The sequence below is a fragment of the Squalius cephalus genome (genome assembly GCF_949319135.1).
Source record: "Squalius cephalus genome assembly, chromosome: 11".
Lineage (NCBI taxonomy): Eukaryota > Metazoa > Chordata > Actinopteri > Cypriniformes > Leuciscidae > Squalius > Squalius cephalus.
In genome coordinates, this window is record NC_137132.1 from 5639559 (window position 1) to 5652083 (window position 12525).

At 35.6% G+C, this 12525-nt stretch overlaps 1 protein-coding gene across 1 annotated transcript in view; it reads left to right on the plus strand.

Moving 5' to 3' along the window:
• LOC307167524 (alpha-2-macroglobulin-like) overlaps positions 1 to 3552 on the plus strand; it is a 39707-nt gene extending 36155 nt beyond the window's left edge. The window contains exons 28-34 of the mRNA XM_079886690.1: positions 584 to 777; positions 861 to 1073; positions 1187 to 1305; positions 2020 to 2101; positions 2187 to 2270; positions 2358 to 2463; positions 2579 to 3552. Of these exons, the coding sequence (XP_079742816.1) occupies positions 584 to 777; positions 861 to 1073; positions 1187 to 1305; positions 2020 to 2101; positions 2187 to 2270; positions 2358 to 2463; positions 2579 to 2619 (839 nt within the window). The 3' untranslated portion in view covers positions 2620 to 3552. The remainder of the gene's footprint in view (positions 1 to 583; positions 778 to 860; positions 1074 to 1186; positions 1306 to 2019; positions 2102 to 2186; positions 2271 to 2357; positions 2464 to 2578) is intronic.
• The last annotated feature ends 8973 nt before the right edge of the window (positions 3553 to 12525 follow it).

Sequence of the window (12525 nt, forward strand, 5' to 3'; positions counted from 1 at the left end):
ATTTTTCCTTAGAAGTCTAGTGGGGCTACATGCCCACCAAATTTCATGTTCCCCGGTGTTTCGGTGTCCCTGGTATCGTTGACGAAAAATTTACGGGGGCCCCAGCGCGGGGGGGAAGTGGCCCCCGGGGACCAAACGAAATTTTTCCGTAAAAGTCTAGTAGACCAACATACCATAAAAATTTCTTCATCCTCGGTGCCACGGTTCAGGTAGTTATTTAGGAAAAACTGCATTTTTTTGGGTTTGGGGGGGCCCAGCGCGGGGGGGGAGTGGCCCCCGGGGACCAAACGAAATTTTTCCTTAGAAGTCTAGTGGGGCTACATGCCCACCAAATTTCATGTTCCCCGGTGCTTCGGTGTCCCTGGTATCGTTGACGAAAAATTCAGTAAGGTGACGGGAAAAAAAAAATAAAAATACTTTGACAATCCCTATATGACCGCTTTCGCTAGCTACGCTAGCGGCGGTCATAATAATGTGTTACTCATTTGTTTCTGGGTAATTATTCATTAATGATGGAACAGTTTTTTACCTTTTTTGTTTTAATCATGCTCCTTGAGTCACGCGTGTGTCTTTTGTCCTTAAGGCTCTTTTCTCCACTGGTCTCAGTCTGGCTCTGCTGATGACTCTGATTCTCTGGCAGTGGAGATCAGCTCATATGTGCTGCTTGCTGTTCTCACTGCAGATTCAGTCACTAGAGCTGATCTGGGCTATGCTAACAGGATTGTTAGTTGGCTTGTCAAACAGCAGAATGCTTATGGAGGATTCTCCTCCACACAGGTTACTCAAACCTCTTCAATCAAACACATTATTACTGGTGTGAATGAGTAAAAGTGGCATTACTGAACACCTTTATTTCCCAGGACACAGTGGTGGCTCTTCAGGCTCTGTCTTTGTACGCCACCAAAGTGTTCAGCTCTGACGGCTCCAGCACAGTGACGGTACGGTCAGCAGGAGACACTCTCCACTTTAATGTCAATCAGGACAACAAGTTACTGTACCAGGAGAAGCAGCTGCAGAAACTTCCAGCCACATACAGCATTGAAGTGAAGGGCTCAACCTGTGTGTCTGTGCAGGTCTGTAGTGCGTTCAGCTTCATTTACTCACACTCACTTTCTCTCTTGGCATTTTGGTTATTCTGCTGTGAGATGATTTATGAATGTATTTTTCTTGGTGTTGACTCTCTCAGATGGCTCAGTTCTACAACATTCCCACTCCTACTGAAGCTAAAACATTGAGCATTGATGCTAAGATTGAGGGAGATTGCAAAACATTGGGACAAAATTTCATTTTGAAATTCACTGTCAAGTAAGAGAATTTCTATTTAAAGTTCCCTGTAGTCAATAATTGTATCCCTTAAAACTCATCTTTAAATTCTTCATGCCTTAAAACGGATTGAATGTAACTCTACACCCTTGCCTCATTTAGTATACGCGGTTCTATGAATATGCAAATGAGCCCCGCCTCCACTCACTCACAGTAGCTCATAGATCCACTCGTTGACGATCACACGTTGATCTGATTGGTTACAAGGTAGTTTGTGACGTCAGAAACACCAGTGATTTCAAACCGTGTTTTTGAGACTGTCTTTGGTTCACTGCAGTTTTAAGGAGAAAATACTCAGAAATGGTGTCGACTTGTGAATTTACACGTGGTTTGTCTTAAAGCATATTAAAAACACCACATACACGTATTAACAACATTAAAAGCTTGATTTTCACCACAGGAGGACTTTAAGTCAAAAGACTAGAACATGACAATGACTTAAGATTAACTAACAAATAAATGTTTTCTGAATATTTTTTAACATCTTAATAAACACAAAAGCAATATAAACTGAAACGGTGTATCTCAGTAGTTAAAACACTACACACTGACTTGAGATACAACATTTTTATTATTGACACATTATGAGTGATTCGAGTGATTAAAACTCTGCATGTGTCTTGGTAATTATACTGGCTTTTGTTCTCTCTTATTTGTACATTTATATGAGGCATTTTTTCATTTGCTGTTTTCCAGATATGATGGTCTACAGGAAAGGACTAACATGGTCATTGTGGATATTAAACTCTTATCTGGATTCACAGCTGATACATCAATGGTGCGTTTGAGTGATTCATCACAAAATGTGTACACATTTGTAGAGTTTCTCTTTTTAGAAATTAACCAGCACTTTTTCCCCACAGCTCAAAACTTCTTCCGGAATGTACAGAAAACCTGTGGAACGGGTCGATTCTAAAGATGATCGTGTCATTGTGTATTTGAAGGAGGTGAGAAAACAGCAACATTCATATGATTTTATGTCTTAGGTCTTTGTCTTTAATGTCCATGACTGATGAGTTTGTTTCCTCCTGTAGATCACACAAAATATTCCAGTGAATTACCAGATACAAATGAAACAGGTTCTTCAAGTGAAGAATCTCAAGCCAGCTGTGATTAAAGTGTACGATTACTACCAAACAAGTAAGATTTAATATGCCAGTGTTGAATGCTTTGATCAAGTGATGCACATTGCTTATTCAGATTTAATCCATGTTTCCATTGTTGTACGAATGTGAACATCTTCCTTTTCCTTCAGGTGATCAGTCAGAGGCCGAGTACTTCTTCCACTGTGAATGAAGCTGAAGAGCGTCACCTTATAGTCCAGCTTGGATAAAGATGTTTGAGCTCTCTAATGTTGAATATTATAATGTTTATTCTGGATAAAATTATTTCCAGTCCATCATCCCAAATTTTAACGAACCCCCAAATCCTAATCAGTTTTTGGCTACGTCTCTTGAGATCAAGACTTATCAATTCACAATGCATATGATTAATAAAGTGTTGAAAACAAGTTATGGTGAGCTGGTTGAACTGTTGAATGTGTAGTAGCTACATGCTATGGCAACATTTCAGAATCAGATGAGGTTATTACGATTATATCTTGTGAATTTCTCATCTCATTTCGGCTCTGCTTTTTTTTTTTTTTTCTTGTTCTGAGACACTGCAGAAGTCATAACTTCAGGGGTCAATGGCTTAGGTCAATTGGCGAAAACACTGCTTGTGTAAGGTAGTTTTCCAGATTTTCCCCCAAAATCAAATGCTGTATTACACTTTTCAAAGGATAATCTAGCTTTAAAGTCAGAATAAAAAGTTAAAAACCAAACATATCTTCATACCAGTTGTGTTCTGACACAAGGCCATAAACTTGTTCTTTTTGTTTTATAAATTTACTTTGCTTATTTCTACAAATATCAGCCTGATAAATATGGACTGAATACACGATTAAACAAGATAATCATGCTTCCAAATATGTCTGACACAATGTTTTTAAGAAAAAGCAGTGTTTTAAAATACAACTAAACCATGATAACAGATGCTTTTTTTGACAGACCTACAGAAATGCATGTTGATTAGTAAGTTTCAGGCATAGTGCAAACATGCAATGTTCGAGAAATCTAATATTGGTGTAATCTTTGCGAGGTCTCACGCACAATGCAAAACTTTGTGTTGGCTGATCCAGGCATAGCTTTACTAAAATAAAATATTATGGAAGTTATTTTCTCAAACTGTAATTATACCATATTTTATATATATTAATATTATGGCTTCATGTTGATTTAAAGTTTTTGTTTGTTTGTTATTAACTAATACGGTAACACTTTACAATAATAGTACATGAATAATCATGTACTAATACCTGAATTAATAATTACTTTACTATGAACTAATGATGAGTTAAGACATGTATTAATGAGGTACTAACCTTAATTACGACATGAGTATCATGAATTCCTACATGAATATACCATCTTAACTACGCGTTAGTACATGCTTGTTAATTAATGTATTAATTAACATTTCGAGGTAAAGTAAATCAAACATGCTCTAGATCAGAAGAAAGATGTACTAAAAGGGCACAATGTTAAATTGTTCATAAATTTAACACCATCAATTGTCACATACATCAGTGAATGACACAAGATGTCTTGAAATATTTATATTAAACCTACTCATTGAACACACATTCCGTTTTAAGTGATTCCACTGCTGCCTTCAAGTGTAAAATACCTACTACACTAGCATATTCATTAAACAGATGCAATTTTCAAAATTAAAATCAGTGTTAGCACAGATGATGGTTATTTTCTGGATTTGTTTACTGTCTTTATATCATAATGCAGTCGGATGTTAGTCTTGTTTGCTGGCTCTTCTTTGGGGCCACTATTGCCCCTTCAAAATTTGTCCACTTTTTTCCTACCGTTCAGTTCCTTCTCCATCTAAATTCAGGCACAGCACCTCTGCTCTTCCACTTCTTTACAAACCACCGACAAGCACCAAATGATATCTGATTTAGAAGAGCTGAATATGTTTAAAACATGTGTAATTGATACATTTTTGAAGATTTACTCTTGGAGGGCCAAGACAAGAAATTACATGATACATTAACAAATCATGAATTCATGTTACTTTCCAAGTAATTAATGATGAGTTAGTAATGATGTGCCCCCCCAAGTAAAGTCATGACATTATGATACATTAACAAGTCATGAATTCATGTTACTTTTACTTCATGGCGGGGCACATTATTACTAACTCATCATTAATTACTTGGAAAGTAACATGAATTCATGACTTGTTAATGTATCATAATGTCATGACTTTACTTGGGGGGGCACATCATTACTAACTCATCATTAATTACTTGGAAAATCCAAGAGTAAATCTTCAAAAATGTATCAATTACACATGTTTTATACATATTCAGCTCTTCTAAATCAGATATGTGATTAAAGTGTACGATTACTACCAAACAAGTAAGATTTAATATGCCAGTGTTGAATGCTTTGATCAAGTGATGCACATTGTTTATTCAGATTTAATCCATGTTTCCATTGTTGTACGAATGTGAACATCTTCCTTTTCCTTCAGGTGATCAGTCAGAGGCCGAGTACTTCTTCTAAATCATAAATCAGATTTGGTGCTTGTCGGTGGTTTGTAAAGAAGTGGAAGAGCAGAGGTGCTGTGCCTGAATTTAGATGGAGAAGGAACTGAACGGTAGGAAAAAAGTGGACAAATTTTGAAGGGGCAATAGTGGCCCCAAAGAAGAGCCAGCAAACAAGACTAACATCCGACTGCATTATGATATAAAGACAGTAAACAAATCCAGAAAATAACCATCATCTGTGCTAACACTGATTTTAATTTTGAAAATTGCATCTGTTTAATGAATATGCTAGTGTAGTAGGTATTTTACACTTGAAGGCAGCAGTGGAATCACTTAAAACGGAATGTGTGTTCAATGAGTAGGTTTAATATAAATATTTCAAGACATCTTGTGTCATTCACTGATGTATGTGACAATTGATGGTGTTAAATTTATGAACAATTTAACATTGTGCCCTTTTAGTACATCTTTCTTCTGATCTAGAGCATGTTTGATTTACTTTACCTCGAAATGTTAATTAATACATTAATTAACAAGCATGTACTAACGCGTAGTTAAGATGGTATATTCATGTAGGAATTCATGATACTCATGTCGTAATTAAGGTTAGTACCTCATTAATACATGTCTTAACTCATCATTAGTTCATAGTAAAGTAATTATTAATTCAGGAATTAGTACATGATTATTCATGTACTATTATTGTAAAGTGTTACCACTAATACCTTTATCTTTTAACTAGCACTTCAACATCCAGCACAAAATTAAAGAGATGTATGAGCTAAGGATGTTCTCTGACCCAAAATAAACAGATAGTGAAATGTTCACAATCTATTAACTAAATCACGAACATAACTATTCTAAACACACATACATGCATAGGTAAAATGGTGAATGACAGAATGAAACCAGAAGCAGGAAATGGAACTATGGAAATGATTCATTGAACATGAAAAGAACCATCAGCTTTTCATTTTCAGAGCACCTCATTAAATGTATACTTGCATGGCCTTTGTAGTGAAACATATCGTGAAGTTCCTGAAGAAGGATTTTTGATGGTCCCATGAGTCTCAATCAATTTATTCAGCGTTGACTGAAGAAAAGTTGGTGAACTTGAGTGGTTTGTTTGAATCCGTTCTGGTTGAAGGTTTTCTCTCTCTCCATGAGCACATGGCTGAGCACGTGCAGATTGTGCCCTGCCGTCCCTGGGCCGGAGAGGCCACGCAGGCAACCAAGGAGTGAGGAAATCGGAAAAGTTAATGGTTGCCCATTCAGTGATGGTAAAGTTGCAGTTTTCTTCTGACACTCTGTTGGGAGAGTGAAGGCATAGCGACTGTGGCCACAGAGATCAACCCAAAGAAGCAGCATAGAGGCCAGAAGAAGAGAGGGAAGGGCTTGTGTAGAGACCATTTAAAGCCTGAGAAAGGTCCCACATTTTCAGGGTTGGCTCAACCAATAAGAAAGGGGGAACTTCCAAGTGTGGGTAGACATAGGCCTGGCCGTTTGTGTCCATTAATACTCAGATAGATATAACAAACACACTGCATTCTAAGAGAAGGTGATGTATACTAAAGCGTGAGTCATTAAATGAGGATTAATTAGATAGGAGACAAGATACCGTTGGGGTTACATTGACCATTGGTTTTATCATAAAATACATACTGTAGTATCAAAGACATAATAGTACACAAGGCAATAAATCATATGCAGTGTCCTGTGGTGCATGTTCATTTATAGATCAGTTCGTCCATGAATTGATGCAGAAATTGTCTGTTTTAAGGGCTGTTGGTCTTTTCTAATGCCTCTGCTTTTTCCACGTGACCACATTTTTAACAGCAATAAAACCAACTTATCTGATCGTAGTCATGGTAACAAAGACCCTTATTGGCCATGTTGGGGGGATGAGACCATAGATCCCAGAGTGAGTTTTAAAAATCATTTGAAAAGTATAACAAATAATTGTGTCTGATTTGTCTCAGTCATTACAACTAACTGGGGCCAGGGTCAGGAAGCAGACAGACTGGCTAAACCGACCGTCTTCTAGCTGTCTCGAGTCCCAGAATGCCATGACATAGAGACTCTTTCACCTAGATATTATCACATAGAGACTGTGTCTGTTCCCTGAATTATTCAATACAAGAAACTCCCAAACCAATTTAAGGATAAAAATTTAATTGATGTTCAACAAATACAAAAAAAAAAAAAAAAAAAACGGATATAATACAGATGAACAAATGATAAAGCTCGGGTTGCTAAATATTCAATCCCTTTCTTCAAAAGCACTTATTGTAAATGATATGATTAGAGATCATAATCTACATGTGCTGTTTTTGACAGAAACCTGTCTAAAACCAGACGATTACATTACTTTAAATGAGTCCACCCTCCAAGATAACTGATTGTGGCAAGGGGGGGTGTGGTTTAGCAAGGTCTGTGACAGGAGAGAGGATCGAGACAGATGTGGCGTGAGTGGGTTAAGTGTGAATGACAAACAAACACCTGTGTCTTGTTTCAGTAATTGGCATGGGGAGACCGATAAAAGCCATGAGGAAACGAGATGCCGTGAGAGGAACAATCCAGAGATAACAACATTCTAGTATGTAGTGATTCTGTATCAGCTCTTATGAGTATGAAGACTGGAAAAGTCTTGTTTATAAATTCAAGAGTAAGTAGACAAGGGTAAAATATTACATATATGTGGATAGCAGCACATGTAGGGATACAGGGAAATGAGAAAGTAGATGGATTGGCAAAAGAGGCAACAAAAAAAAGAGCATGTTGACATTGAAATTAAATTGTCAAATTCAGAAGGGAAGAGTCTAGTGTGGAAAAAGGTGATGGAATTATGGCAAAATGGGATCATGAAAGTAAAGGAAGACATCTATACATGATTCAAAATAAAGTAGGCATTGTAAGAGAGATGACAAATAGAAGGAAAGAACAAGTTATTATAACAAGACTTAGGATTGGGCATTGTAAATTAAATGGAACTCTTTGTATGTTAGGAAAACATCCCACAGGTCAATGTGACGAATGCCAAGAGGAGGAAACAGTCAGTCACATTTGTATGTCATGTTGAAAATCTACACAAAAAAGGCAAGATTTGAAACATCATTTACAAGAAATTGGTATTGGAAAGTATAATGTTAAAAATATATTAGAATGTGGAAAAGGTGAAAAAGGAAAGAAATATTATAGAAATAGTATAGAAACGTCTTGACTGATTGCTGAATTCTAGTTGACTGAGTTTTTGATTTTCTGTGTGCGCGACTTTTTCATTCGTTTTCAATAAACGCCCGCAGTCTCTGCAAGCCGACCCTGTCCTCATCCTTCTCTGAAACTTGAAAATTGTTACACTGATATAAACAACTGAAAGCCAAACTGGGAGGTGTTGCTGTAATGTATAGTAATATCTTCAGTATTACTAAGAGATCCAGTTTTTAAACATAATTATTTTGAAATGTTGGGGCTTTATGTAACATTATCTAGTGTAAGTGATAAATCCCATTTGACTTTTGTGCTGGCCACTGTATACAGGCCAACATACAGACTTTATCAACAAAAAATGCTGATTTTATATCGGAGTTAGTACTGGCTGCAGATAAAGTCCTAATTGTTGGTGATTTTAATATCCATGTAGATAATGAAAAAGATGCATTGGGATTGGCATTTAGAGGCATTCTTAACTCTATTGGAGTTCAGCCAAAACAAACTTTGCATTATTTTCCTGTTATCATTGTAAAGCTGCTTTGAAACAAACTGCATTGTAAAATGAGCTATATAAAAAGGTGACTTGACTTGACTTTTACTGCATGCCAGACTTCTATTTTTAATATTTGTCGCAAATGTATTTCTAAGGCTTTATAGATCTAATTTAGCACATGTTTTGGAACTGCAGTGCCTACACCCATATGGAAAAAGTTTGCTAAAAACACCTGTGATTCTTATATGTTCCAACAGAATATTGTAAGGGACATATATGCTGCAAAAACCACATATATAAATTGCATAATATTCATGTATTTTTAATCATATTATGTCATATATGTCCTACATACAACTGAAGCCATATAGATTTTCATGATGTAAAAACATAGGAAAATAATGCTAATTTAATATGAATGTCCAGCATGGATGTGTATAAAACACAGTGCAGTTTACCAATCAGTGTAAGGCTGTACTTCACTCATGCTTGCTCTTATCTTGTCCTAAGTCGAGCCCTATGCCTGTAGTCAATCATGGTTACTGTATATACTGTATAATCAGCCTTAGATGAAACACAACATTTAAACTACACACACAAGCACACATTTTAATTACAAAATTATTTATTAGAGTGTGTTCTACAAGATACAGTTGCATATTTCACATATAAATAATTTTCATTTTAAATCCTGCATCACCAGATTTCATTTTCATTTGTGACAATTTCTCTAAACTTTATCACAGTACAACTATGGTATACAACAGTTCTATTCTTAACCTACAAGCATAAAACTTTCCTAAATGTCGAAGTGTTTCTCATGGGTAAAATAAAAAATAAATTCTAAAAAATCTAAAAAATAATTCAGTGGCTTAGTAAATATCACAGAAATAATTAACTTTATTAACTTAATAAAATCTCTGAATATCATTTACTTGATAGTTTGAGATGAACATACCGAAATAATTGACTAAAACTCCAACAATTAATTTTGTCTGAAATTTACAGTTATATTTAAGTTTGAAGTTTTTCACTAAAATAATTTAGTAATTGACTAACCAATTATTTATTTAAAATACACTGAGCTAATATATTTGTGAAATTTCCATCACAATATTTGAGAATGCATAATTAAACTAATCTGTTTCAAGAACCACAGATATTACTTAAATAAAATAAATATTATTAATATTTAACACGCATAAGAAATTAAGATTACTCAATTAAAACAATGCGCACCTCCACCCTCCACTATGACGTGACGACAGCTCAACGGTTGAGTGAGCGAGTGTGGCGTGCGCTGTTTGAACTAGAGATGGGATGGATTTATGGCTCTTTGAGGGGATCCGGATCTTGGCGATCCGTTCCTTTCAAAGTTTTGAACGGCTCTTTTGGCTCTTTTTTTAGTCAGTTTTAACCCTTGTGCCTCAATTAAAAAAAGTTACTCATAGGTCCAAAGAGGACAAAAATGTCCATGTCAAAAAACGGCCATAAAAAGTTGAAGCTTGGGAGCACAGACTTAACTTTGGTATCATTTTAAAGAATACCCTTGGCAGATTATTGCTGAAGTTAAATTTTTTTTATAAGTAAATCCAAAAAAAAGTTATATAGGTTTAAGTTTATGAAAATTATTTATGAATATTATTTTATATAAAATATATATTTTATGAAACAAGTTGAACTCTAAAACGGCTAGAAAATCAAAGCCATAAATCTAAATAAGTTGTGTTCCAAATTTGAGGTTGATATCTCAAAAAATGAGCTTTCAGTAAGATTTTGTTTGGGCGCAGTACCAGACTTTCCCCATTGGATCCCAGCAAAACTCCTCTGGTCACACAGTGATTGGCTTTGTTATTTGCAGTTGAGTTTTTCTCTATCAATACAACAAACACACAAACACATTTTTTTATATATAACACACATACCAACCACACTCTGACATCCATACCAACACACCCACACAATTATCATTGCATAATTTATCCAGTTGGCTCTATAATAGCTCAAAATTCATGCAGTTAATAGTAACAAAAAAACAAAAACTTACTCATAGGTCCAAAAGGGACAAAAATGTCCATGTCAAAAAACTCTCATAAAAATGTTATGCTTGGGAGCAAATACTTAAGTTTGGTCTCATTTTAAAGATGACCCTTGGCAGATTGTTGTTGAAGTGAAAAAATTGAAAAACGTGCAACCAAATTTTTTTTTATAGAAGTTTAAGTTTATGAAAAATATTTATGAACATTAAAATTAATATTTTATATAAAATATATACAAGTATTTTGTATAACTAGTGCAACATTTTTTTTTCAAATGAAATGGGGGTGAAATAGTAAAATTACAATAAAAATAGACACCTGTGCCAAAATTAATGCAGCTAACATTAAAAAAAAACTAAAAACTTACACATAGGTCCAAAAGGGACAAAAATGTCCAAGTCAAAAAACTCTCATAAAAATGTTATGCTTGGGAGCAAATACTTAAGTTTGGTCTCATTTTAAAGATGACCCTTGGCAGATTGTTGTTGAAGTGAAAAAATTGAAAAAAGTGCAACCAAAAAAATGTTATAGAAGTTTAAGTTTATGAAAAATATTTATGAACATTATAATCAATATTTTATATAAAATATATATTTTATAAAACATTTGGAACTCTAAAACTGATATAAATTCAAAGCCATAAATCTAAACAGGTTGTGTTCCGAATTTGAGGATGATATCTCAAAAAATGAGCTTTCAGTAAGATTTTGTTTGGGCGCAGTACCAGACTTTCCCCATTGGATGCCAGCAAAACTCCACTGGTGAACACAGTGATTGGATTTTCGATTTGCAGTTGAGTTTTTCTCTCTCAAATATTACAAGCACACAAACAACCTTTTTATTTTATTACACACATACAAACCACACTTAGACATCCATACCAACAAACCCACACAATTATCGTTGCATAATTTATCCAGTTGGCTCTATAATATGCCGAAGCAGAAAACAGGAATAAAGCAAGTATTTGCTTTATAGGCCTAACCTGAAAAAATGGCACCATCTGATAAAAAATGGTAAAAATGTCAATTTTGAAGCCTTGCCAACAGAATGAAAGCCTATTAAAAAAGATTGCATCATTTTATAGTTAAACGGCACAGGGATTAAAAAATGCAGTTTTAATGGGTTTCAATGGGGACATTTTTGTCCAAAAGGCGCTGAGAGGAAGTATTTTGTGTAACTAGTGCAAAATAGATTTTTTAAAGGAAATGGTGATGAAATAGTAAAATTCCAATAAAAATACACACCTGTGCCAAATTTTATGCAGTTAGCATTAACACAGGCAAAGTGATCCAAAAAACAAAACTGAAAAGGACAAAAATGTCCTCAAGGATGCACAAGGGTTAAAGCGCAGCTCAGTAACTTCGGGATTTCTTCGCTGTATTCTCGCTTTTTGCTCGCAGGTTTCTCTCTAGAGCTCCCCCCACAGCTTCGGAATAGATATTTGACAACACTGTTGTAAAAACTCGTAGGCGATTCTCGGACACCAGAGGCTAGTAGATCAACGATATCAAAGCAGATGGGACATTCTTTAAAACGTCTTCTTCATTCGGGTTCAAACAGCGTGAGGGAGCGCAATAATGACAGCATTTTAGCAGATTTCTTTTGGCCGTAAAGCAATTGTTTACATCGCGAGACCTGATATCACGCGAGACTTCCTGACTCGGCGGCCGCCGGCCCGCCGGCTCAAAGTTGCAAGTGCGAATTTTCCGCTCACGGGCACCAGGGGGGTGCGAAACGACCACCATTCAACCCGAAATAAGTAATGTAACCATTCCAATGACTCCGAAGCTGTTCAGTTAAGGTAATAGTTCACCTTTAAGAAGCCAGCTTGGGGGCATCTCAGTTTATCCTGG